This window comes from Marmota flaviventris, chromosome 19 (assembly GCF_047511675.1).
Source record: "Marmota flaviventris isolate mMarFla1 chromosome 19, mMarFla1.hap1, whole genome shotgun sequence".
NCBI lineage: Eukaryota > Metazoa > Chordata > Mammalia > Rodentia > Sciuridae > Marmota > Marmota flaviventris.
The window spans coordinates 37,010,505-37,037,970 of NC_092516.1; the positions used below are offsets into that span (position 1 = coordinate 37,010,505).

Genomic DNA, 27,466 nt, shown 5'->3' on the forward strand with positions numbered 1-27,466 from the left:
CCTCTATTTACTTATTTTTATGTGGTACTGAGGATCGAACCCAGGGCCTCACACGTGCTAGGCGAGCACTCTACCACTGAGCCACAACCCCAGCCCTCTAAATGCCTTTGGATTAATTTGTAGTTCTTTGTATATTCTGGAGATACACTGATACATTGCAGATATTTTCTCGTATACCAATTTTTGTTTAGTATATAAATTTTTAATATATGCAAAACACTTTTAGCAAGGGCCTGGCACAAAATACTCAACAGGAGAAATCCTTTTTCATTATTAATAAGGAAGAGAGCAAGAACTGGTCAACATGTGAACGGTCAGCTTCTATCCCCATTTCCAGTAGGTTAAGTACTCCTTGCCAGGATGGCCACCAGAGGAACTCTGGCTTTCTTTTTTTTTTTTTCCTTTTTATTTTGGCAAGAACCATCTTGCATCCAAGAATGAAGGCACATCTAGCCCCTGGAAACATTTGGTGAAGGTTGCACTACACAGACTGTCTGGAACACGGGAGTGACTGAGGGCTGATTTTCAACCTTTTTCTGAAACACTTGGTAACAGCAAAATACGAAGAATGGGCCCAGAGCTGATCACTTGTTTCATGGATGTCTCCTCCCAAGAGACAGAAGCAGACACTCTCCTCCAGTTCCTGGTCTAATATCAGATTTACACATAAAGGTGAAATATGTTCCATCAGGGATAATGAAATCAAACTCAAGGAAAATTTCCTTTATAGTTCACGGCTCTTTAAAGCAATGTGAAAACAGATTGCAGATGGGCTTCACCTTGCTGGCTGGTTCCTTGCCCTGGCTGTGGTTGACATCCCAGGGGCCCAGGGAAAGCTGTGAGTTCTTGTCCCTGAGAAGGAACATGTGGCCTCGCCAACCAAGGATGGCTCTTACATGCAACTGCCTCAGTTCATGTTCCTGACCTTGGTGGATGCCTTGAACTCCAGATTTTAAACACACACACACACACACACACACACAGTTAGGCCACCTGGTTTTGTTTGGTCTTCCAGGCCATGGCCTTCAACCAAGAATAGAAGAGTAAATAAGATTACTTTTCTTCCATACAAGTTAATCTGTCCTCTCCTGGTCCATTGTTTGCTGTTACAATATGTCACTTCTTGCTTTCAGGCTAGAAGAGAAATGGTGACATGGTCACTGAGCCTTTCTTCCTCCCCCAATTAATGAAAATTCAAAGCAGATACTTTCTAATGGTATGCTAGGGGGAAAAAAATTCCTGAGGGCTGTTATTTTGTACCTGAGGGAAGAGAACATGAACCTGACAAATGCCTGCTGAGCCCAGAGGCCCAGCTCAGGGTGGAGACAGTGTTTGCAGTGTTTCAGTCAAAAGTGGCTAAAGACTTGTGCTCAACCTTTTTACCACAATCACTGCAGCCTGGGGTGAAAACCTCCCGCTGCTTACATTTAGTAAGTTATTAAAATAACTTAATAAGGGCTGGGATATAGTTCAGTGGTAAATGCCTGCCTAGCATGTGCAGGGCCTGGGGTTCAGTTCAAAGCAACATACACAGACACAAGCCCAAAAAACACAATAATGAAACAAAAATTCCATAAAGTCTACAAAACTGTTTAGAAAAATTTTATTTGAACATATGAAAGGAAAATTCAGAGACACCTGATAAACCAGAGAAGTTTCTTTCCAAGATGGCGGGAAATCCCTACAGGTGTCCCTGAGCCACACACAAGCTTGGGTCACACCATTCCAGCTATGAGCTCATGGAGCTGCAGCACAAGCCTGTGTTTTTGGCAGCCATGTCACGTTTGCACAGAGAGACCAGACAAGTGGACTTGCAGGTGCAGCTTCCCCATCGGTGCTCCTCCTGGCACAGGCTCCATGTCTGAATGACACGCAAGTGAACCAAAGCTCATGGAACTGGCATACTTAAAAACACTCCCAGCACTCTCGGCAGAGGTCTGTACATTTTTCCTTTCATCCATCCAATCTGGATTTTTAAGAATGTGACCAGGTAGGCACCTGGACTGCTACCACTTGGAACTTCCGAACCAAGACGGTCTGACAGCCAGGAGGGGCCACCTGTTGCCTCCCCAGGGTCCTCTTTTTGGGACCACTACCCTCTTCTGAGGGCTTCCTCAACTCAGGTGCAGAAGGCACACTGCTGCATGGTGGCTCAGGAGGGGCTGGCCTAGCGCATGGGCCTGAATGGAAATGTCACTCCTGAGATGAAGGTATGTCCGGGGTGTGTGGGCAGGGCAGGGTGGGCAGCAGGATGGGCCGGCACGGCCCCGTAGCCCAGCGGGGGCGTGTGGATATGAGGGTAGAACCCAGGAGGGAGCGCTGCATGCGGCGACTGTTGCACTGGGCCCGAGATCACCAGCTGGAGCAGGCTGCAAACAAGGAGAAGTGTTAGGACTGCAGATTCCAGGGCAAGGTTCTGAATACATGTATTTTGAGGCTTAGTCAATCCCCTGCACCCAGTGCCCAGGCACAGTGGCACCTCACATGTCCACAGGGCAGAACAGACACCAATGAAGACAGTCATATGGGTTTCTCAGTAGGTGACCAGTGAGCACAGCAGTAGGGAAGGGGCTGGTAGCTAGGGAAGAGCTGGGAAATTAACTAGGGGTGGCAAGATTTAGCCTGGGATACAGGCAGAGCCTGAGAGGAGGGACCAGAAGAGGGAAAGCCAGAACCCCCAGCAACAACATATGGAGGGAGCAGTCTACACCCCGAACCCTTGGTTTACATGAAAGCTCTTGATGTGACATCTGCAGCTTCTCTGCCCTTGGAGCTTGGGGCCTACCACAGGTCAGCTTCCATTTCAGTCTCAGCTGCCCTCCGCTTACAGTGACTATAACTGAGATACCCTGGCGATCAGGACAGGAGGCCATAGTTTTCTCAAAGTCATTCTTAATGAATGAGTCCTAATTGAAGTCCAAGCATAAGTCCCACAAAAGCCGGTCTTTCAAATGATACTGAAATCAAGAGTCCAGCACAGCACCCGCTTAGACACAGCCTAGGCCTGGCCCAGCCCCTACTAACCTGAGGAACCCATTTCCCCAGCTGTGGAGGGGCAGACCTTCCTGCTCAGGAGATCCGCCATGCCAAGGTCATAGCCTAACTACCCAACCTCGCCCTGGGTCTCTGAACAATTACGTCTCACCAACACCCCCAGCTCCCCTCCATTCAGGACCAACCCACTGAAGTACCTGGACCTGTCCCTCTTCAGGAAAGACCTTTCCCTTTCCACAGCCTCCACGTTCTAGAGATCCTCTTTGAGAAGTCAGCATCAGTTTTCAACACTGGGTCCTTCTGAGATTCATTTCTCCTTGGCTTATCCTTTCTAGCCCATGACCCACAGGATGATCAGCAGGATCTACAGTTTCATTCACCCCCTCCAGTTTCCCCCACCTCAGCCTACTCCATCCTCCTATTATTAGCTTCAAGTAAGCGACTCCCCAGGACTTCTCCCCATCAGGGCTTTCCACACCTAGGACATAGGCATCCTATCCAGCCTTTCCCCTAGCCTCCAGGACCTCCAGTTTTGCTACTGACACTCTGCTCTACTTGCTCTTCTCCTAATGTCACCCCAGGACCTTGGCTTAGCTGGGTCCTATGTCTAGAGGGTCTACGCCAGTCTTTTTCATCACCAAACCCAACCTGCTAGACCACAGGAGGGTCTTGGGCATGAAAAGAGCTGGTGTAGCTTGGTGGCCCAATGCTATTCTGATCCCCTTTTCATTTACGCTACTACTTTTTTATAACTAGAGTAAGAAACTTGATCCAAAATTTATAAACCCAGTAAGTACTACAGACAGAATGGGAGTTGTATGTTTGAATATATACTCCCTGCCAGAGATTAAAAGTGGTTCCAGAAGTTTCTGGGCTAGTTGGAAAATCAATTAACAGAAAGAGACCACCAGAATTCAAAGTATTTCATGTGAAATTCCGAGGAATTTTCTTGGAGTTCATAAAAAAGAAAAGGAGCAGTGGGGCCTTCTGAGGGAAAGCTGGCCTTAGGGAGCCTGTTGTTGGAAAAGTGAGCTGCTATGTCCTCCTCACTTTATTACTTATATGATCACCTCACCTCCATTCAGGCTAATTGCCCCTGCACGAAGACAACAGTCTGGGCTGGATAACAGGGTCCCCACCATGGTACCAGGCTGTACTTCCTCAGCATGCAGCTGACCCTTGGCCTCCAGTTATGCATGTCTCTAAAGAGCGGGCGGGGCAGGCCCTAGGTGGCCATGATAGTCACAGTGGAGCAGCACTGCCCTGTTTCCCTGTTCACACTGCCTGCCAAAGCCAGTCCCAGAGCCCAGCAATTCCCTGTTAAGGACCAATCTGATGATCTAAAGAAAGAAGAGCATTAATGATTTTACCAACTTAACCCAGTTGTTTTCACCTCTATAAATCTGTCCTTGTGCCAAGTAGTTCTGTCTTCAACTGCAAACATTTCCCTGCACAGTCCTCACAATTACTATTTTAAGTGGATACATAATGTTCTACCCTTGTGACACATCACAACTAACTTACCAAGTCTCCCTGTGCTGTGGACAGTTAAGCTGCTACCAGCTGTCTGCTACTAATACTGAATTTTTTTGAAACAGTTTTGTACACATACCTTTTAGCTTCTTTTCTAAGGATAAATTCATAGAAGTAAAAGTTCTAAGTTACTAAAGGAACAGTGAGAGTGAAAGCAGGTAACACTAGATGCCATACATCAAATACTGTTCCAATTACTTTCTGTTTTTACTCATTCAAACCTTATAAAACTCTAAGGCTTCAGGTGGGGTAAGGCAAGGGGGACTGGAAACACGAACTATAATTATTGTGGTTTTACAGATGAGAAGACTGAGGCAGCAGAAGGCAGGAACTTGACCAATGTCATAAAGACAGGAAGTAGCAGGGCCAGGATTCTAAAAGAATCCGTGTGACATTATGCCTACTTTTCATTCTGACTGCGGTTGTGGAGAGAGTCCCATGGGGTAGGGACAATGTGAAATTTACAAACACCACCTCATTTTACCCTAGCAAGGCAGGGATGAGTCCTGCCCCATTTGACAAAGGAAAGACCAAGCTCAGAGACAGATGAAGAGTGCCCAAATGTCACAGCAAATCTAGCAGCATCACTCAGAAACTAGGTCCCTGCTGCTAGAAGCCCAAGCCCTGACATTACTAACACTGTATTCTACTATGGTCCTTTGAAGGATTGGGTAAGTCAAAATGTCACCAATGGAGTGCCAGAATACCACCCTCACTACCAAATAGAAGCTCAGTGATTTAATAAGCTGAGTGACACCTAGAGTGCCTTCTCTTGACTCCTGCAAGAAGGCGACTTTAGGTCAGGCACAGTGGTACCTGTGTGTAAGGTACACATACCTGGCCAAAAGTGGCCTTCTTGCGGGAAGGGGTTGGGCGTGTAGCTTAGTAGTAGAACACTTTTCTAATATGTGCCAGGCAGGTCCTGAGTTCAATCTACAGCACCACAAAATTTTAAAAAGGGGGCATGTTTCATGTTTACACTCTACTTAGGACTCCTCTCATGAGGGTTAGGCTAACATTTATATTCCCCACTTACCACTAGGTCCTAAAGGACGTCTTTCCTTACAGAGACATGCTCTGGACCCTGAAGACCACCTCTCCCTAAGGAATGCAGGACAAATGGGTCCACTCTGCTTTGCCATCTGCCATCCTCCCTCTCTGCCCCAGCAAAGCTAGCCCAGCTAGAAGTCTTGGAGGACACCTACTTGTTATGAGGCAGCCTGGAGCACAGGGTTCTCAGGTCATCTGAAATTAAGGAGACACATTATTAAGAAGCAGACAGGAGAGAAGGTGAACTGTTGGCTGAGGTACTTTTCAAGGATGCTAACAAGGCAGCAAACAGAGACTGATACTCCATGTTTCCAGCATCTGTAGAAACTGGCCCCTCTTTTCTTTCAGTTTTTGCTTTAACAAATAGGCCCAAAATAGAAGAAAGGTTTGTTAGCAATTTGTCAGGTGGCTGGGAAAGAACCTAGAGGCAGGCAGACACCCAAGGCACAGGAGCAGTGGTAAGACAGTAAACTCATCACCATCAGCTGGGGACACAGGCAACTCTTGTGAGTGCATTAACAGCTAAAAAGTGTACTCAAGTGGGTCACTGGTACCAGGTCAATCTCCAGGGAGAGTTCAAGCACTGAAATGCAAAAGAATTCAGGAATCCTCAAAACAGCAATGGGAATGCACATCTTGACAGGGCAGAAGTTACGTAAACACATACATTTGCTAAAAGCACCTCTAACTTTGCACTTATATCTGTGCATTTTACTTATGTCAATTATGCCTTAAGAAAAAAGAAGAAAGAAGAATCCTCAAGAGGAAAAATGATCAATCCTCTCCAGGAGTCCCCAGTTCTGGGTCAAAAGAGCCAGGTGATGCCCAGATGTCATGTCTGGCAAATTAACACTCTGATGGGGGGGGTGCAGGGAGAGCAGAGTGACATAGTACCACTGAGATGCTCTGAGATTTTTACCTTCCTCCCCTGCATCCACTAAGAAAAAAAAAAAGAAGTCCTAAAACAGTCAAAAATAGTGTCTGTCTAGGAGCCCTATCTTCTTTCTGCCTGGGTGATGCTGTTGCCACTCCCAGGAGGCCTGGGCAGGGAAGGCACCCACCTCTCGTGCACAGCAGGGCTCCTGAAGCCATGGCCACCTGCAAAGCCTGTGCCAGCCTGTCCAGCGAGAGCTCAATCTCCTGAGAAGCGTTGAGGGGGTTTAGTTCATCTGCCAGTCTGTTGATCTCCTCTACCAGTGGGACCATGTGGTCAAACAGGATCAGTCCCAGGCGCCCATAGAGATTCTTCTCAGTTAAGTGCAGTTGGAGCGTAATGAGAACCTGTAGGACGCTGAGGTGGAGTTTTGAGTACAAAAGGTGGGAGTCTCTGTCTATCCCCACACCCGAGTCCTTTGCAACCTTGTTATTGACGTGGCCATTGGATAAGCAAGGCTTCTTCTTTCTTTTGTAAGCCAGAGGGGCCTTTACGCACCAGCGGATCAATCCAATGAGTGGGGTGAGCTCTAAAAATCCTATTGGTAGATTGGCTGCAATTGGAGTATTTAAAAAAGTGATGAGAATCAACCTTGGGTCCTCAAAAATCCAGTTGACAATCATTTCAAGCAAGTCCAAAGGTGGAATGAGATCATCTGCAAACAAAGACCGCTGAGTCAGAAGTGTTCTTGATGTTGGAGACAGGAGTGGCAAGTGGACAAGGGAAGACGAATCCCTAAGTTCATGGTCTTCCTGCCTGGTGTTCAGATCATTACTGCCTAGTTTATCTATTTTCTGTCTCCTTTCCTAGAACATCCGCCAATGAGGGCTGGGACTCCTATCTTAGCCAATGTTACAACCCCAGTGCCCAGGACCCTCTGGCCAATATAGAGGCTGAAATAACACTTGTAAGTCAACAATTTCATACAGCTCCATTATGGTTTGAAGAAATATCCTCCTGGGTGTCAATTTAAATAAAATTCCACACTTTTTATGTCCAAAATTACCACTACACTCCATTCCTTCCCTTGTGAGCAGGGTTCTTCCCTACACTCATCATCTCCTCTACTGTACAGTAATGGCTATGGTGCCCCTCCGAGAGCAGCTCAGAGTCCCGTCAGTCTTCTGTCCACTACCAACAACCACCCCAACTCCAAAGCTAGTCTAAAAAAGCAAAAGTTTGGCCTTCTGTGATCCCTGAGACCCAGCACATTCCAGGGCCTAGACCAAGAACAATAATAATGAGGAGAGTTTAACCCATTTAAGCCTCACAAAACTGTCACCCCCACACAAAGGATGAGGAAATTGAGACAGTGATGTTAAATAATTTCTCAGGACTCAAAAGGATGTGGTAGGCTCAGATCTGATTTCAGGTAGCCTCTCTTAGACCACTAGACTACACTGCCCATCCCGGGACTGGCATATTATACCTTCAGGCTGGCTATGCCCCCAGCCTCCTCTCTGGGACAGCACACCCCACAACTCAAGGGAAAACTAAGGATGACAGAACCCCTTTCGGGCCAAGCATGAAAGAGAAGACGGTGTGAAGCAAGTCACGTTGAAGGATAAGATTTCCAGTTATTTTTTTCTCTGGAAGCTGGTTTTTTATTCCTAAGATTGTTCCTATAACTGTTTGGAATAAAGGGACTGCCCCTTCTGTGGTAAACTGACAGCAGCAGCAAGGAGCACTGTTGTCTCCAACCCTCACTTGGCATTCTTGTGTGCTTGATTCCCTGAGATGTTTCTGTCTGGACAACTCCAGGTTCGTGCCCGTTCCTCTGCTGTATGCCCCAGGTCAAAGCGAGGTGTCCAATGGCCTGAAGTCAGTGTGTGCATGCGTGGACGTGTGCCATGGGCACACATGTAAATATGCATACTTAGTGACTCAATCCTAAAACTCCACACTTTCCTCCTCAGAGACTGGTTCTTGCTCTCAACAAGAAAAGGCTCTGCACGGTTAGGTGAGCTTCTTTGTGTGTGTGTGGTAGGAAGACACAAACGCCCTCAGAATATTCTTGTTAGCAGGAGCACCAAAGAACAGCACCAATCACCATTTGGACAGCAGTCTCAGGTCTGGCCCTCCAGGACCACGATTGTGATGAGTGGCTTGAGGAATCACTGACACACCAGACTTCTATGTCGGCTTACAAGAAAAACACCATGTCTTAGATACACCCTGTCAGTGGTATTCCCTAAACATTATATCTTATTCCACATGTTAATTCATTCATTCCCAGTGTTAAGAATAATTTCTGTCCCATTGGCCTGAAATAACTGATGACATGAAACACCAACTACAATGCTATGAACTGGATTTGAATTAAGTCTCTCCCACTGGAAGACCGAAAACCTGAACACAGCTCCCAGCTAATAACAGCTCTTAGGAAACCTTTGCAGGACCAAGTCAGGGAAAATTCTACCCTAGATGCACAGCACTACTCTATAAGAGACCTATTTACAACTCCATAGGAAAACTGCCTTTTTAAAAATCCCTTGGTATTGGGGGATAAACCCAGGGACATGGAGTCACATCCCCAGCCCTTTTTAAATATTTAGAAACAGGGTCTCGTTAAGTTGCTTAGGGCCTTGCTAAGTTGATGAGGCTGGCTTTGAATTTGCAATCCTCCTGCCTCAGCCTCCTGAACCACTGGGATTACAGGTGTGCACCACTGCGACCTGCTAGCAAACTGCTCTTAAAGAGTATGGAATCAGGGGCAGGGGCTGTGGTTGTGGCTCAGCGGTAGCGCACTTGCCTGGCATGTATGAGGCACTGAGTTCGATTCTCAGCACCACATACAAATAAATAAAGATCTATCAACAACTAAAAAAATATTTTAAAAAAACGAGTATGGAATTAGCATAGGAATATGATATATATATAAATAGTTTATACTATTTCCATGTGAACATTCTAAATAATTAAACTGTTTAAAAACAAGGAAAAAAGTTACAAATAAAAGGAGGTTTAAATATAGTCAGAGAGCTGGTGAAGACCAATACTGAACTAAAAAGAATGGGGAAAGTATCATCAAAAGTTCTTATTCTGACCGGGCGTCCGGGCGTGGTGGTGCACACTTGTAATCTCAGCAGTTCAGGAGGCTGAGGCAGGAGGATCATGAGTTTAAAGCCAGTCTCTGCAAAAAGCAAGGTGCTAAGCAACTCAGTGAGACCCTGTCTCTAAATAAAATACAAAAAAGGGCTGGGGATGTGGCTCAGTGGTTGAGTGGCCCTGAGTTCAATCCCCAGTACCAAAAAAAAAAAAAGGTTCTCATTCTGCTGTTTTAGCTATGAGATCAGGATAAAAAACTATTGTCAACTCTCTGAGCAAGAGCAAAAGACAAAGAAGAAAGAATTTGGAATACAGCAGAAAAGCAGGCGTTGAACCTGGCTCTACACAGAGAGCCACCCATGAGGGACCATAACTTTTCCAAATGGAAAAATAATAGGCATAGCCCCTGCCTGGGAACCAAACAATACTGCAGGGGTTGCATGGGGACTAGTTGTAGAAGAACCTGGTGCACGAGAAAGCCACAAATTTCTTGGAACTCACCCCTGGGAGAAAAAGTGGGCAACAGAGCCAAGTAGGTAGGGATCTGAGTCTCCCACCCCAATCTGACCACAGCTAGTCAACTTTTTTTTTTTTTTTTTTTTTTTAAACTGGACATCTGACCAGGGAGCTCTGCTATTAGACAGGGATAAGGGACATGGGCTTCTCCCAGTCAAAGCCAAACACTATTCTGTGGCTATTAAGAGGACTTCTACCATCTCAAAAACTTCACTAAGAGTAGAACTAGAAAAAAAAAAAAAAGAGTAGAACTAGCATGTGTACCTTCCAGCACAAAACACTGAAGACATCTCATCACCTAGGTAGAACTGTTGTCAAAGAGGTGCAGCCTCAAACTTTTCATAAGGAAATAATCATGTATGTCCAAATTAAGGGGCATTCAGCAAAACAACATGCCTGAGCATGTCAAGGTAATAAGAAATTACTTTTAAATGCTGGGAAGCTTGTCTAGATTTAAAGAACCTAAGGATACATGCCAACTACATTCAATGTGTGACCCCTGACTGGCTCCTGAATTTTCTTGATCCCTCTAAGTAAAAAAAAAAAAAAAACAAAACTATAAAAACATTGAGACAAGTAGGAAAATTTGCATATAGGCTATATCACAGGAGAATTCCACTGGCATTAAATTTCTCACGTATGATAATGTTAACATGGTTATATAAGATAATGTTCTTATTCTTTAGAAGATATGTGTTTACATATTTGGTATATGATATCAGCAATAAATTCTTACTAGTTCAGAAAAAATTATGTGTATGTGTGCGTTGGGACAAAGCTAATACATGGCAAAATGTTCATAGATGAATCTAGGTGAGAAGTATATGAGTGTTTGTTGTATTAATATTGCAACTTTCTGAATTTTTCAAAATAAAAAGTAGGGGATAAAGAGGCAGGCCACATTTCACCGACTTCAGACCCTGGCATTTGAGCTATTTGCCACTTCTACCCATTCCAACTCAGGCAATGGCGATACTGAGGAAACTCATAGGTCCAGCTGTCCAGAGTTTTAGTTTTAGGCCCAAAATAAAGAAGTACATTTCTGAGAGAAAAAAAAAAAAAAAAAAAAAGCCAAAGCATTCACTGGAAAAGAAAATTGGCAATTAGTTGAAGCTTCTCTGATGGCAATAACCTGTATAACTTTTTTTTACTGTATAACTTTTTTACCTGATGACAAGTCATAGAGCGCAGTGACAGATGTTATGAACTGACAGCAGAATCGAGGGCTGGCACTGAATATCTGTTTCAGTGTCTGTACGGAGCCTGGCACCAAACAGCAGTAGTCATCCACGAGAGCCCTGGCAAGTCTTACACAGTAGACCACAGGTGTCCGCTGGAAAGAAGACACAGGCCACGTAACTACAAGTGTGGTGACCCAGCAGGAAGCAACTATGTACAAATGCTGAAGACCACCAAAACTAGCAGAACCACTTCCAGGAGAAATGTTAACAGCTTCTTTTAGTAATGTAAAGTCCACAGACCAAATCTGCCCCCTACCCACCTTTGTGAATTAAGTTTTACCAAGATGTGGCCATGATCATTTGTTTGTCCACTGTTTAAGGCTGCTCTTCCACTACAAGGGCTGAACAGAACTGAACAGCTGCGACAGAGATAATATGATCTGCAAAGACTAAAATGTTTGCCAAAAACATTTGCTGGATCTTGCTTCAAAGTTTACTTATGAAAGATCACTTGACCTCAGGTGAAGAAATGACAACTCTTACAATGTTAAATGTTCCAGGTGACACAACGCAGGTAAAAATTCACAGCTGCTACCACTTTGAAAAGATTTATGAGTCTGAGAACCCACATGATTAAAATGTCTGTTTAGAGCAGCAATTTGCATATTCCTCTTATAATCCTCTTCTTTTTGACGTATTTCTACAATACTGTTGAATCCTATATCACCACTCTCCCCCGGCATTCTCCCTCCAGGTATGTGTCTATCAGTAGCTCTGGTCACATTTAGCAGCTGCTCATTATGCAGCAGCTCCAGGGCACTAACTGGGCCTACAGCAGAAACTCTAAGGAGACAGCAAGGTCAGATTGTTTATTTGGCCTGTCCTCTGCCACTAAGAACACTGATATCTCCACCTGGCCTCAAGAGAAAGCTAAAGCCCCTAACCCCAGGTAGCAACCCTGACCCAAACCACCAAGATCTTTTTGTTGACATCTGCTTTCATTTTATCAAAATGCCAGCACATCATCATCAAAAGACATCAATGAAAAACTAGAAGATGCTAAAATTGGTTTCAATAGATTGTCAAGGGATAAAGGGAATCCTGAGATTAAATATAATATTAATGATTAATTTGGATGTCCCAGAAATTGGACTGGCGAGAATTAAGGTATAAACTTCACTGAGGTTCTCTAGTGTACTACAAATAATATGATTTTGTTAGCCAAATTTTATGCATAAACAAGATTATAAGAAAAACTATTAATTAAATTGGGAAAAAAACAGATTTTGGGGCTGAGATGTGCCTCAGTGGTAGAGCACTTGCCTTGCATGGGCAAGAACCTGGATTCAATCCCCAGCACCTCAAAAGTTTTTTTATTTTCAAGTATTGGGAATAAAGCAGGTTTATGAAACTGATAAATTGTTAACTTGGCTAAGGAATAGATTAGTCAAAAATTTGGTCAATAACTAAGTAGATTATTAATTTTTTAGACCCTGAGAAGCAAAAAAAGCAAAACAAATGAATTTCCCAAAATATCACCTAGCACTAAACCTATTGTAAATATATACTTTTTCCTTTGATATGTCCATTTGAAGGGCTATCAACTATGTGATGTCACCCTAGAGCTATGCAAAACAATTCACCTGTTTACTGACTACAGAAAAGTACTACCTTCTAACAGTGGGTAAACATTTGTACAACTTAACATATAGTGATATTAAAAAAAAAATCCCTTTTTTGAGACTCCATAATACTATTTTCATTTATAATTTTCCTCTAAGAGGAGCATGGGACGATTAGATAAATTCTAGATAGGGAAGAGGGGTGGGAGGGAAAGGGAGGGGTAGGGGATTAGCAAGGGCAGTGGAATGTGATGGACATCATTATCCAAAGTATATGTATGAAGACTCGAATTGGGTGTCAACATACTTTATATATAAACAGATATGAAAAATTGTGGTATATATGTGTGATAAGAATTGTGATGCAAAAAAAAAAGTACATGTATAAAGGCATGAATTGGTGTGAACATACTCTATATACAAAGCTATGAAAAATTGTACTCCATATGTGTAATAAGAATTGTAATGCATTCCACTGTCCTGTATTTTAAAAAGTAAAAATCAATAAAACTAAAACAAACAAACAAAAAACAACAACAACAAAAAAACACATTGAAAAAAAAATTTCCCCTAAGAATGATTTTTCACTTGTTCTAAAGATGAGGCCTTTTTTTCTTCATTAAGAAAAAAAATTAACTTGCCATTACAAACTATTATGTCCCCAAGAATTGTCATGCTTTGAAAATAAAAACAGGATAGGAATACAGCTATGAGTATCAAGGGCAGTAATGATTAAGAACATGATATGTGTGAAAAGACCTCCCCAGTGATTCAGTTAAATTAATGACCCTGATAGTAAACAACAGGTAAACATTTGTACAACTTAACATTTAATGATCTTAAAAAAAAAAAATTTTTTTTTGAGACTGTATGTTATTTTCATTTATAATTTTCCCCTAAGAATGATTTTTCACTTGTTCTGAAGAAGATTTTAGGAACTCTGGAGAGCGTACCTGGAGCCAGGAGGCTGCACACTCCAACACTGGAACTCGACACACAGCCACCGCCATGGACACCAGTTTTCCCAACAGGCTCATCCGGCTGTCATCGGCTTTGTTCCCCTGAGGGCTGAAAAGTGATGAGAAAATAATCTGCCGCACAGAGTCCTTGGTTTGCTCCTGGAAATAATTGCACATGATTTCAAGAAGCTGAAGCTCCTGAAGTGAATTCAGTCTCTGTAAAACAAACCCGGGACAAGCTATAAGAAATGTGGCTTTCACATACCCGTTAGTTCACCCGGTGAGAAACCAGGAACTACCATTAGTTACCCCAGGATATTTTTCGCCCCTCTGAATCCCGGGTCCTGGGGAGCGGAACGCTACTGCCAAGCTCAGGAAAAAGTCATATCTCATCAAGTATCATCTCGGAGGCCACACAGTTTTAGACTCTAGGTAACAGGCCTTTAGCGAGGTAAGCGGACAGTCCCCGAAGTCTCATCCCAGAACACTTCTGAGCCGGACTGTCACACGCCTGCAAAACAGGCACGCGGTTGAGCAATGCTGCAGGACTGCAGGGTAGGGGGCTGGGGTGGGGGTGGGGGTGGGCCGCTGCAGGAGCAAGGCCAAGGGCGAGAACCCAGCAGCCTGGCAACTGCTTGTCACCGAGGGGAAGGGCACGATCGGGCAGGCACCTTGGGCTGCGCGCCGCGCTCCTTGGGCACCTGGAACACGAACTCCTCCAGCAGCTCCACGGGGCCCTTGTCCACGATGGGCAGCGGCGCGCTCTGCAGCTGACTGCTGAAGTAGATGTCCAGGTGGTACAGCACCTCCTTAGCTGCGCTCAGGGCGTCGCGGCGCAGCAGCGAGTGGCGGATGTCGCTCATGGTGCGGTGGCTGTGGCCCAGCACCCGCGCGTCCCACTTCCGCCCGGCAGCCGGGGACGCGCTGCCGCCTGTGGAGACAAAGAGGCGCGACCCGGCCTCCGCCCCGACCCGGGCCGAGCAGCGGCGCCCGCCCGCCCGCCACTACCTTCTGCCGGCCCGCTCAGGGGGCCATCGCTCCCGCCACCGGTGGCCAGCGGGCGAACGGGGTCCGACTGCCGGGCCGCACAGAGCCGCGGGAGCCGACGCTGCGCAGCCGAACGGCGGCGGAATGCCGGGCGACGACGGCGGCCCGCAGGGGCCACGTGAAGTCTGCGGCCGCGCACGCTCCAGAGGGCGCCCCCTGGTGGCGCAGCCCGGGCAGTAGGCGGGAGGGGCGTCGCGCAGCGGAGGCAGACCCCGCCCCTTTGGAGACCGCCTCCTGTCGTGAGCGCGTGGTAAGAGCCGCCACACCCTCCCGGGAGTGCGTCTTGAAACTTTCCCAGGAGTCCTCCTGCTCTTAGTGGAAAAGTGCTTTCCACCAGCAAGGATAGGGCAGTAGTACAGGGCTTTGGGTTGGGGGCCAGTGGACTTGGGTTTCTCCCTGCCCCAGCCATTAAAGTTTCATCTTTTCTGAACCCACTGGCTGCCAGGACAGGTGATGCTGGTAAGGGCATTCCCCTACCCTTTGTCTCCTACCACTCCTTCTGGCCCCAGGGTCTCTATTCCCCAGTCCTCTCTAGACGCCTGGCCTCTGTAGCTGCTGGCTTCTAGATGTAGCCTGGCATTTGGGTGGCTTGCAAAGTCTAGCCCAACTGCCTCCTGCTTCTGAAAAACCTCTCACCCTAAAACCCATCAGCACTTTATATGAACCTCTTTTCTGGCATCCATCTCTTTGCATTGAACTAGTCACCGTTTTACTTTTGGAATTTTAAAACAAGGCAACAAAAGCTTGAATATGGCCAGAAGCCAGTGGAGAGCAAGGCCGGAGGCCACAAGTACAGGAATGTGAGTAAAGGCCTATGTGCTGGCTGAAGGCAGGTCTGAGTGAGGATGTGAATAAAGCAAGAAAATGCCCTGGCTGGGAGGGACAGACTAGGGAAGGGCATAAGAGAGGGCACAACTAGGCATAATCCCAAGACACTGAGTCACTGAGACCCCTGCACACCTGGGTGCAAGGCTGTACAGCCCCTCCTTGTTCACATACCTAGACTGTAGAGAGGTCTCATTGTCACCTGGAACCTCAGAGAAGTCATCTCTTGACCCTGACACCGGGACCGGAGGTGCTCAGTGCCAGCATAAGATGAGCAAACAGGATATCTGCCACAGCAGCTGGCAAAGATCAGGCACTCAATAAACATGAGTTTTCCCTTCCCCCCTGAAAGCCCATGTATACACACAGCACAGACCACAACAGCTGATTAATAATCACAGCAGAAAACAAAACAATGCTGAGAAAATAAGTATCCATATGTATAAATAAAGGTGTGTACATCTAAAAGGCAGGAGTATTCTTTCCATTCTTATTTCTTCTTCCTCTCATAATATGGAACAGCAGGTAGAAAGATTTCTCGGAGGTTGCTCCAAAGCCCGTGGGAATGAATGTTCTGGTAGATTTGAGGCTCTGCTGATGGGGGCCGGACCACCACAGGACAGAGTTGGCACCAGGCCCAGTCACCTTTGTACCACTCATTTGTGGTCTGGTTGGTGGCTGCCAGGTACAGAGCAAAGCACAGGTAGCCCCCCAGGAGGAAGCTCAGCACCGTAACAAAGCCGAGCAAGAAGACAATCCTTGGAAATGTCAGGAACAGGTACTAAGGGCAAAGAAGATGCAGAATGTTAGGAAGAAAACGGTGACATCCATGAAGGTCAGCACCCACTAGCCCAGATCTGGTCCATGAACACAACAGAGCCACAACCTCAACTCATCTACATGTGTCTAAATATAACCCACTGAGCCATAATCAGCACCCACAAATAGCCCAGGAATCACCCTGATGTGCAAGCATTTACTCTGGAATGAATCAAGTATTCATACTGAGGGAAAGACTATCCAGGAAATGGAGCTGTGGCAATTGAAAATTTACAAACACAGACCTTAGTTCATGAACCAAAATAAAACCCAGATGAACAAGAGAAACCAATGTCTATCTGAAAACAATCTGACCGCAAAAATACATGTACTAGAATATTCACTATGGTACTGATTCTAACAGCCTGTCTTCCCAAAAGAAACATTAATATTCCTCTACAAGGAAGAGCAAAATAAACTCTGGGATAGTTACCACTATGGAATAATAAAGAGTCATTGAAAACCAAGGTAATTTCTATGTACTGATTTTGAAAAGATTATGATATATTGCCCAATGAGAAAGGCAAAGTTCAAGGATCACATTTTAATCTTTTTTTTTTTTCACCACTGGATTGAACCCAGTGGTGCTCTATCACTGAGCTACATCCCCAACCCTTTTCATTTGAGACAGGGTCTCACTAAGTTGCCCAGGCTGGCCTCTAACTTTTGATCCTCCTATCTCTGCCTCCTGAGTTGCTGGGATTACAGGCATGTGCCACTCCACCTGGCCAAATTGTAATCTTTTTTGTGTAAAGACACTCAGTAAAACAACTGACTCTGTGAAGGTATATAGCCAAACAAATAAACAGAAAAAGGCCTAAAAATATACATACCAATTTTCAAAGTGTTTGCCTCTGGGAAGTGCAACTGGGACTGGGGGAATGGATAACTCTCACTTTTCATTTTGAAAATAGCTTTTGGATTACTCAAATTCATGTAAGTTACTTTTCTAATAAGCAGGATAGAGAACTTTAAAAAGTTCTGAAAGAAGAAAACAGAAGTAGACATTCATCAAAACTCTTGATGAGGGAGACTTCCTAACTGAAGCTAAAAGAGAAGACACAGATCAGATAAGGAAGGATGAGCTTTTTAAAGGAATGATTTCAATCCTTATATTAAGGTAAATGAATTTTGACTGAAGCGCTGAAATAATTGAAAAAGTTCATTTTTTCAACAAATGCTGTTGGGACTACTGGATTTCTATATACTAAAGAATGAAGTTAGAAGTGGGCACAGTGACTCAGGAGGCTGAGACAGGAGGATCCAAGTTCAAAGCCAGCTTGGATAACATACTAAGAAACTGTCTCAAAATAAAATAAATCTTTAAAAAATGGCTGGGGTCAGGGCTGGGGATATAGCTCAGTTGGTAGAGTGTTTGCCTAGCATGCACAAGGCCCTGGGTTCAATCCCCAGCACCATAAAAAAATAAATAAAAAATATGGCTGGGGCCAGGCAGGATGTCCCATGCCTGTAATCCCAGCAGCTTGGGACACTGAGGCAGGAGGATTGTGAATTCAAAGCCAGCCTCAGCAACTTAACAAGGCCCTAAGCAACTCAGCAAGGCCCTAAGCAACTCAGCAAGACCCCATCTCTAAATAAAATACAAAAATTGGCTGGGGACGTGGCTCACTGGTTGAGTGCCTCTGGGTTCAATACACAGCACCCCACCCCAAAGGAAAAAAACAAAGATACATTGAGCTTCATTAATATAAAACCTTTTTCAAAACAACAACAAAAACTGTCAAAAAAGTGAAAAGACAACCCATGAACAGGAAGAAATATTTGATAATCTATTCATATACCTGATAATAGTCTAGAATAAAGAACTCTTTTTAAAAAAAATATTTATTTTTTTAGTTGTTTAGGTGGACACAATATCTTTATTTTATTTTTATGTGGTGCTGAGGATTGAACCCAGAGCCTCATGCATGCTAGGCTAGCACTCTACCCCTGAGCCATAACCTCTGTCCTAGAATAAAGAATTCTTACAATAATAAAAAGGCAAAATTTTTAAATGGGTAAAGGTTTTAAGTAGATATTTCTTCAAAGAAGATATACAAATGGCCAACAAATACATGAAAAGATACTCAACATCATTAGTCATTAGAGAAGGGCAAATCAAACTGCAATGAGATACCACTTCAATGTCCATCAAGATGGCTACAGTAAAAAAAAGACAGGTGTGACTACATGCACTTGTGATCCCAGTTACTCAGGTGGCACTTAGGCAGGAGGCTCTAGAGTTCAAGGTCAACCTCTATAACTCAGTGAGAGCCCCTTTTCAAAACAAACAAAAAAAAAAAAAAGTTTTTTCATTTTTTTTTTAAAGACAGAAAATAAAAAGTGTGAAGAAACTAGAACCTTCATACTCAACTTCTGGGAATGTAAAATGGTACAGACACTTTGAAAAAGAGTCAGTTCTTTAAATGGTACTATATGACCCAGCAATATATTCATATAAATTATCTCCACATAAAAACTTGTACAGAAGCATTTTTCAAAAAATAGCCTCAATGTGGAAACACCCAAATATCCATCAACTTATGAATAAATAAAATGTGGTATATCTACAATGTAATATTATTCAGCCATAAAAAGAAATGAAGTACAGATTTATGCTACAACATGGATGAACCTTGAAAATATTATGCTACTAAAAAGAAGTCAGTCAAAAAGGCCATGTATATGAAATGTCCAGAAAACAAATTTATGAAGACAGAAAGTAGATTTACAGATGCCAGGGTCTAGGGGAAGACAGAAGAGGGTGTTTCTTTTGGGGATAATGAAATGTTCTGAAATGATATAGTGGTAATGGGTGTAAAACTCTGTGAATATACTAAAACCACTGATATATTTTGAAGAGTGGATTTTATGGTATGAGATTTTATGTAACTTTTTTTTTTTTTGGTACTAGGGATTGAACCCAGGGGCACTTAACTGAATCACATCCCCAGCCCATTTTTATTTTGACACACAGTCTTGCTAAGTTGCTTAAGGCCTTTCTTAAGTTGTTGAGGCTGGCTTTGAACTTTCTATCCTCCATCCTCAGCCTCCTGAGCTGCTGGGATTATAGGCATACGCTACTGAAACTGGCTGTATCAATTTTTAAAGAAAAACAACATCTTCATATTTTCACTGGGAAAAGAAACATCATTTTTACAATTCTGAAACCAGAATTCAGAGAGCCACTGCATAATTACCTGAATAAGAAAGGCTGTGTCCACAGCCTGGGAATGTCCAAGGTCATCGATGTAAGTTTCCTGGTAGAGGTCTGACATTGTCACCAGGCAGACCAGAAACATGGTGCTTATAATGGCCATGATGGCAGCTGACGCAGTCAACGTCAAAAGGTAGATGAGGAAGTACCTGGTATTCCAGGCCCCGATGCAGGTGTTCACCCAAACACAGTGATGGTCAAAACGGTGCACACACCAATTACACACACCTGCATGGAGAAGAGGGAGCCACAGACTGAGTTTGTCCTTGATGAGACATGACACCATGTGCACTTTTACAAGGTGACCAATGGCAATAAGAGTGTGTGGAGGAAGGTGGGGCAGTGGCAGTTGCTATCACCAAGCTTTTAGAACCATAGAGTCCACTACAGTAGCCACTAGCCACATGTGGGTATGGAGCACTGCAATATAGTTAAAAGAAAAATATGAAAGAATACTTTGTCAATATTGACAATTTTACAGTTGTTTGCAATTTATACAATACTATTTTGAATTCAGTGTGAATAATTCTGAGGTAACATGAGAGGTGGTGAACTTACTTAACATGAACAGGTATAGTTTTATTTATTTTTGCAGTGCTGGGGAATCAAACCCAGGGCTTTGTGTTTGACAGGTAAGCATTCTACCACTGGGCCACATCCCTAGCCCCAAATATAATTTTAAAACTGATGGCTTTGGGCTGAATTGTGGCTCAATGGTAGAGCACTTGGCTGGCATGTGTGAGGCTCTGGGCTTGATCCTCGGCACCGCATATAAATAAAAAAATAAAGTAAAAGATCCACTAAAAAAAAACAAAAACAACTGATGGCTTTGCTTTAAAATCAAGTCAGTTCTTCTGATAAAGATGAACCATTTAGTCAATGTAGATTTTCACAGTAAAATAAAATGTTTTGGTACTTAATTCACTTATTGGAAAACTTTTAAGAGTGTCTGGATATAGTATAAGTGTTTAAGTCTACTCTTTCAACTATAAATTTTATGAAATCTAAATACAGGTCAAGAACTTCCAATGAGAACTTAGTACCTGAATGGATATGTGCTATAAAAGTAAAATACACCAGATTTCAAAGACTTAGTATGAAAAAAAGAACACAGCTAGGTGCAGTGGCCCTGCCTAATCTTAGCAGCTAGAAAAGCTAGGCAGGAGGATTACAAGTTTGAGGGCAGCCTCAACCATTTAGCAAGACCCTGCCTCAGGAAAATAAAAAAAGTAAAAAGGACAGGAGACAAAGCTCAAGTGGTAAAGCACCTGTGGATTAGAACTCCAGTACTGGGAAAAAATTAAAATAAAAAATAAATTTAAAGGGCTGGGGTTGTGGCTCAGTGGCAGAGCACTTACCCGGCATATGTGAGGCAATGAGTTCATCTCAGCACCACATATAAATAAATAAAATAAAAGTCTATCAACAACAACAACAACAAAAATCTTTTAAAAAATAATAAATAAATAAATTTAAAAACGGACTGATGCTGGGCGTGGCAGATCACACCTGTAAGCCCAGCAGTTGTAGGATCATGAGTTCAAAGTCTGCCCCAGCGGTTGGGGATGTGGCTCAAGTGGTAGCACGCTCACCTGGCATGCGTGAGGTACTGGGTTCCATCCTCAGCACCACATAAAAATAAAGTAAAGCTATTGTGTCCACCTAAAAATACTAAAAAAAAAAAACTGTCCCAGCAACTTAATGAGGCCCTGTCTCTAAATAAAATATGAAAAAAGGGCTGAGGATGTGGCTCAGTGGTTCAGGGCCCCTGAGTTCAATCTCCAATACAAAAAAAACAAAACAAAAAAACGGGTGGGAGGGGAAGAAGGTGCTGGGGATGTAGCTCAGTGGTAAAGCACTCCTAGGTTCAACCCCCAGTACCAAAAAACAAAAAGGAAAAACATAAATTACCTCATGAATATTTTTACATTGATTACACATTAAAATTGTATTTTATTATTTTTAAAAATTTTTTAATTTGTTACACATGATAGTACAATGAACAAAATTGTATTTTAGGCCTGGGGCTGAGGTAGAGCTTAGCGGTAGAGCACCTGCATGACATGTATGAGGTCTGGGTTCAATCCCCAGGGCCACCAAAAAAAAAAAAAAAAAAAAGATATTTCAGGACATGGGTTTAAATAAAATATGTGATTAAGTAATTGCTTCTTTTGCAATAAGGCTACTAGAAAATTTTAAACCACATATGTGACTCATGTAATATTTTTGTCAGATAGGAAACAGCCTAGAACCTTAGGCATTCCCTAGAATACTAGGCTTAGCTAGGGCTAAAATCTGCACACAGCAGACCATAAAAGCATCTCTCCCATAGCAAAAGAGAGCTATTATGCCTAGGGCTGAGGATGGCCACTGTGCAAAAACATACAACCTTACCCTCAAGTCATCTGAAAGAAACCACGATCTGGCCTCCAACAGAAGCAGACAACCCACATGTAGGAATCAAATGGCTGTCTTTTTAGACTCATGAAATACCACCTTACAGATAAAGCCCATGCATGCACTTGGGAGGGTCCACTGGAGCCCAATAGTCATACTCACTGCAGTGCTTGGATCGAGCTGGTTTCCTTAAGTCACAAGTAGAACACCTTGCATTCTTTGGAAACATAACTTCATCAAATTCATAAACTTGAAGAAATAATAATTCATTTTCTTTTGTTATGGTGCCTGAAAAAGATAAGGACGAATGCTAGTTTCAAGCAATATGTAGGTGGGATAGTCACAAAGCCTGTCCCAATACAACAGAACTAAAACTGCTATATTTAATATTTTAGGTAATTCATTTTTTATATCTGCTTTGACATATAATCCATAGATTCAATTCAAAGTATACAACTCACTGGTTTTTAATATATTCAGAGTTATACAATCATTATCATAATCAATTTTAGAATACGATCACCTGAAAAAGAAACCCATTAGCAGTCACTGCCTACTTCTAAGGTCCCCAGGCCCTAGAAACTGCTAATCTATTTTCTTTCTCTATGGATTTCCTTTTTTGGATCTTCATATAAATGAAATCATATAATTTATGGGTTTTTTTTTGTGTGTGTGTGTGTGTGTGTGTCTGGCTTCTTTCATCAGCATGTTTTTATGGTTCAGACAAGTTAGAGCCTGAATCTATACTTCATTCTTGTTCTGCTTTGCAGTGCTGCAGATGGAACCCAGGGCTTCTCTTATGGTAAGCAAGTGCTCTACCACTGGCTCCCACCACAGCTTCTAGTCTTTTTTATGGCTGAATAATAGTCCATTAAATGGGTTTATCACATCTTTTCACATTCATCACTTAATGGACATTTGGTGTTTCAAGGACCTTAAAGTATAAAAGTAAAACAATAGGACAGAAAAAAAATTACTAAGCACAGTGTAATAAAATTAAAACCAGACAAAAGAGACTTGAGAGCATAGAGCATTAGCTGTGATAAAGAGGCTTGATTTATTATGAAAAAAAAAGACTGAAAGATTGTGAAGTATTATCCACAAGGAAAGGATAATACCAACTCTAAACATGACAATGTATTTAGTAAGAATATATATGTGCATAATAGTTTTAAAATATTTAACAAACTATGAAGAAAAGCCATCAGAATGAGATAACATTGCTCTGAGAAACTACTTTAAAAAAACTAGTATGGATATAAAAGTTTTGAACATAATTAACAAACCTGATATAATACGACTCTTGTTGAATACAGTGGTACATACCTATAATCCCAGTGACTTGGGAGGCTGAGATAGAAGGATCACAAGTTGGAGGCCAGCCTCAGCAACTTAGTGAGGCACACAAAAACTTAGCAAGACCCTGTCTCAAAATTTAGAAAAATAAAATAAAAATAACTGGGGACACCATTTAATGGTAAAGCATTCCTGGGTTCAATCCTCAGTACAAAAAAACAAAACAGGGGCTGGAGCTGTATTCAGCAGTAGAGCGCTTGCCTCGTACATGTGAGGTACTCCATTCAATTCCCAGCACCACATACAAATAAGCAAATAAAATAAAGGTCCATCAACAACTAAAACAAACAAACAAACAAAAAAGCCAAAAACTTAGAAAATACAAACTTTTTTCAAGCACATATGGATCATTACGAAAACTGACCACATACCCAAGCATAATGCAAGTCTCAAAAAATTTTTAAAAGGGAACATTATCATACTAAACCTATGTTCTACACATATACAATCAACCAAAAATAAGATACATATAAAGAGTTCTAAGTAACCCTTCGGTCAATGACAAAATAAAAAACTGGAAATATGCCAGGTGCTATGGTGCATTCCTGTAATCCCAGTGACTTGGGAGGTTGAGGCAGTAATACTGTAAGTTCAAAGCCAGCCTCAGCAACTTAGTGAGGCACTTAGCAACCCTGTCTCTAAATAAAATATTTTAAAAGGGCTGGGAGGGCTGGGGTTATGGCTCAGTGGCAGAGTGCTTACCTGGCATGTGTAAGGCACTGGGTTCCATCCTAGGCACCACATAAAAATAAATAAATAAATAGATAGATAAATAAATAAATAAATAAAAAGGGCTAGGGATGTGGCTCAGTGGTTAAGCACCCCTTGGTTCAATCCCTGGTACAAGGAGGAAAAAGAAAAAACTGGAAATATAAAGTTAATAAACCCATGACACACAAAATCCTTTGCAAACTTCTCAGAGAAACCACTACTTGTTTGCAGCACTATCAGTAAAATAGTTGAGCTGTCTCAGTCTGTATGCTAAGAGCCTCAACTTACCAGGATTGGTTAAACAAGTTAGGGTGAAGAAAATCAGGCATATAATTAGCAACAGATACGGCAGAAGAAGGTAATACAGAGAGAATTCCAGCTCTTGACAGTAGCCAAATATTTCCCAGGTATATTCAGTATAAACTGTCCCTTGCAAGACCAGGTGCAGGATAATGAAGGCATGGTTGCTGAAAGGAAACAAGCACAGCTTATTCATAGGGTTGCTCCATTAAGAAACTGTACAAAAGGAAAAAAACTAACCAAGGGCCAACCATGTCCTTTAAAAATTAACTAAGAAACCATTCCACTCTTTAAATATGTATTTTAAAGTAGATATTAATATCCCAGAGACAGAAGGCAGATTATCCATGAGTAGAGAGGCTCTGAACCCAGCATCCTTCCCATGCTGGAAACCACAGGAGCTTCCTGTAGCTACAGATTAGCAACAATTAATAATCAAGACAAAAACAGAGGATCCCATTTGAACTCTGAACTGTAAATACCGTGTATGGAAGAGGTAATGAAGCAATTTTCTCACGGCTCTCTGAATGCATTCTGGAATTATACAGGAACATATCTAAAATTTAAAAATTAAAAAAAGTTCAATTTCATTTCTCACCACCACCCCCATTCCCACAATTTCAATACTCCACATACAACTGGCAACTTGTTTCCTCCTATAGGTAGTAAAACAACTTAAAAGAGAATTTTTAAAAGAGAGAGAGAGAGAGTGAGAGAGCGAGCGAGTGCGCGCGCAGGGCTTCCTTCTACTGGCTTGCCTTTGATGCCAATTCTTTCACTCCTACCCTGATCCCAAAGATGAAACCTGTCAGGTATACCTTCATGGAAAGAAAGGTAAGCAGAGGTTCAGGAAATGCTGATGTGAAGGCTGCTCCTTCCCCTGCCCTGGATTCAGTCCACCCCCAGATCACCAGTAGCCTAGGTCCCTCCCACATCAACCTCTTCCCATGAGCAGCTTGCCCCAATTTTGCTCACTTTGACCCTTAATGGAGAGAAGGCAGACAGAAGCTCAGCTTTCAGAGCACACATCCTCAGTTTCACCTATCAAGTACCTCCAGAAGAATTCTGCTCATGTCTATGCCCAATTACAGGCATCACATCCAGAATTTAAGAGCCAAACTTAAGAATGCTATCTTATCTCAGAGCATCATCACAAGATTACTTTCAGCAGTAACAAAAACAAAACAGATAAACTGTGGAATACACTAAAACTTCCATAAATGAAAGACTAAATAAACCAATTAATTTAAATGGCATCTCTTTCTTGTCCTGTTGAGAAACCAGTAAGTCCTTTAGATTAGGGCAATGTTCAAATTTGAGTGTTACCTGTGCTCCTCCCTGGACCAGACCTTTCAAACGGTGGGTTTTGGAGCAAATGCAGACCATAACAACACTAACCAGCATGAACACCAAGTAGAACAAGAAGAGAATCAGGAAGTCCATCATGGTGGCTGTAAAGGAACAGAAAGAGTATGACTAGCTACTACTGAGGGATTTACATTATGGTACACATTCTCAGACATCAACTCCAGTTCTCAAAACAGAATTCCCTGCCCTCAGGCACATGCCACAGAGCCCTACTACTTTCACTGGGGCCTCTTAGATCATCCTGAGCTCTCTTTTTCAAGATGAACACTGTGGCCTGCCTTTGGGGCATTTCCTGCCTGCAAATTCCAAGATAAAGTGAAGAAAAATGTGGGTACACCTTCCTTTCCCACAATAACAAATCTTTCTTTTACTTCCTTAAATATTCATATAGATACTGATACAGAAAGTACTCCCCAAAATCTGATGACAACATCATCCAAACAGGTAGCTCCTGGAGGAAGTCAGGGGGCCTATACCCAGCACCAGGCATCATGTTCTATGAAGTACCCCTTCAGATCAGTGACCACAACTCTCAGGGATCACACATAGGAAACAATATATGGACCTGTGTTAAGAAACTGGAAGTGGTTACTTTGGCTCTTGGCAGACAGGATTCTGGACCGGGATTGAAACTTGAGATAATCAAACTAGAAATTGTTCATGATATGACAAGGAACGAAAAGCAGCAATTCGCACTCATGAAGTAATTCACAGTCTCCCGCCTACATATTTCTGTTGGTTGTATGCTTTCTCAGCTGGTGGCTCGGGCATTCCTCTTTCCAAACATCCACGGAGACTTAAGGTGGCAGATCCGCTTCGCAAGTGGTGTGCCCCTGGTACAACAGGCAGCATCCAAAACTGCAGGAGCAGTGGTTCCTTCAGGAGGTCGGATCGACTGCAGAGACAGATGGGTTCAATATTCGCATATTGAGATAAGTGTTGGAGTTGGCAGCGGAATGCATTGTGGAAAAGGATTTGCAAGTAGGGGATGTTGAGCCCCCCGAGGCGTGAACGACTTATAATGACTTCTGAAGAAACAGCTAATTAGGAAAAAATAGGCCGGGAGCCTTGGGTCTACCCCTCGTTATCCCTACCCTTGAGGCACCCACGCTGGAGGCCAGGCAGAGCGAGGCCAAGAACTCTCTATCCGAGGCTCCCAGGCCTGGCCCGAGCTTTCCCCGGATGCCGGAACCTGCGTAGGGGGTAGGGGGAGGCAGGTGGCAGCAGGCTCGGAAGCGAATTGTAGCAGGCCGGGCAAGGACAGGTGAGGCCCGGGAAAGGGAGCAGGTGACAGCTGACTTGGAGGAACGCAGGGAGCAGCGGTTGGAGGAGACACGGGGGCGCCCGGGCGGGATGGAGATAGCACTGAGGCACTCTCACACACCAGGGAGAGGGGGAAGGCTCAAAAATGGGGACCGAAGACCCTGAGCAAGCAGGGGTGACAACCCCGCAGAAGCAACCTTACCCCCAGCCTCCACCACAAAGCCGGGACCAAGCCGGCGCCCTCAGGAGACTTCCGGCAAACCGGTGACGTCATCGCAGCGCCCCCGCCCCACAAGGCTTACTTCCGGCGGAAGTAGGAGCCGGAG

General features: G+C 43.4%; 2 protein-coding genes and 1 non-coding gene across 7 annotated transcripts; 1 reads left to right on the top strand and 2 right to left on the bottom strand.

The window, feature by feature from the left end:
- Positions 1–1,574: 1,574 nt before the first annotated feature.
- Ints15 (integrator complex subunit 15) lies at positions 1,575–14,972 on the bottom strand. 2 transcript variants are annotated; one of them, XM_027920183.2, is made up of 6 exons: positions 14,509–14,972; positions 13,832–14,053; positions 11,243–11,408; positions 6,639–7,166; positions 5,733–5,772; positions 1,575–2,369 (listed from the first exon to the last, which is right to left on the bottom strand). In XM_027920183.2, the coding sequence occupies exons 1-6, from the start codon at positions 14,698–14,700 to the stop codon at positions 2,168–2,170; spliced, it is 1,350 nt and encodes a 449-aa protein (XP_027775984.1). In that variant the 5' UTR covers positions 14,701–14,972; the 3' UTR covers positions 1,575–2,167. The 2 variants fall into 2 exon arrangements, with proteins under 2 accessions (XP_027775984.1, XP_027775985.1); XM_027920184.2 differs by lacking the exon at positions 14,509–14,972 and adding an exon at positions 14,147–14,336.
- Positions 14,973–16,125: 1,153 nt separating this feature from the next.
- On the bottom strand, positions 16,126–27,429 carry Zdhhc4 (zinc finger DHHC-type palmitoyltransferase 4). Of its 4 annotated transcripts, XM_034635460.2 has the most exons (9): positions 27,343–27,429; positions 26,443–26,772; positions 25,836–25,960; positions 24,992–25,065; positions 24,498–24,676; positions 22,305–22,430; positions 19,729–19,973; positions 17,362–17,509; positions 16,186–16,490 (listed from the first exon to the last, which is right to left on the bottom strand). In XM_034635460.2, the coding sequence occupies exons 3-9, from the start codon at positions 25,953–25,955 to the stop codon at positions 16,366–16,368; spliced, it is 1,017 nt and encodes a 338-aa protein (XP_034491351.1). In that variant the 5' UTR covers positions 25,956–25,960; positions 26,443–26,772; positions 27,343–27,429; the 3' UTR covers positions 16,186–16,365. The 4 variants fall into 4 exon arrangements, with proteins under 4 accessions (XP_027775987.1, XP_027775988.1, XP_027775986.1 ...); XM_027920186.2 differs by lacking the exon at positions 17,362–17,509 and having other exon boundaries at positions 16,126–16,490; positions 26,604–26,772; XM_027920187.2 differs by lacking the exon at positions 17,362–17,509 and having other exon boundaries at positions 16,126–16,490; positions 26,470–26,772.
- Positions 17,876–17,949, top strand: Trnaa-agc (transfer RNA alanine (anticodon AGC)). Its single transcript has one exon. It is a non-coding gene; the product is annotated as a tRNA-Ala (tRNA).
- Positions 27,430–27,466: the final 37 nt, after the last annotated feature.

Excerpts from the sequence above, each read along its gene's own strand:
- Ints15 (XM_027920183.2), bottom strand. The coding sequence starts at position 14,700 with ATGAGCGACATCCGCCACTCGCTGCTGCGCCGCGACGCCCTGAGCGCA. Across the intron at positions 11,409-13,831 it reads GTGCAGCCTCCTGGCTCCAG|CGGACACCTGTGGTCTACTG; the intron begins GTACGCTCTCCA and ends TCTTCTTTCCAG. Across the intron at positions 5,773-6,638 it reads AGCCCTGCTGTGCACGAGAG|ATGACCTGAGAACCCTGTGC; the intron begins GTGGGTGCCTTC and ends CCTTAATTTCAG.
- Zdhhc4 (XM_027920186.2), bottom strand. The coding sequence starts at position 25,955 with ATGATGGACTTCCTGATTCTCTTCTTGTTCTACTTGGTGTTCATGCTG. Across the intron at positions 24,677-24,991 it reads CATTACCTCTTCCATACACG|CAACCATGCCTTCATTATCC; the intron begins GTATTTACAGTT and ends GTTTCCTTTCAG. Across the intron at positions 19,974-22,304 it reads AGCTCGATCCAAGCACTGCA|GTGTGTGTAATTGGTGTGTG; the intron begins GTGAGTATGACT and ends TTCTCCATGCAG.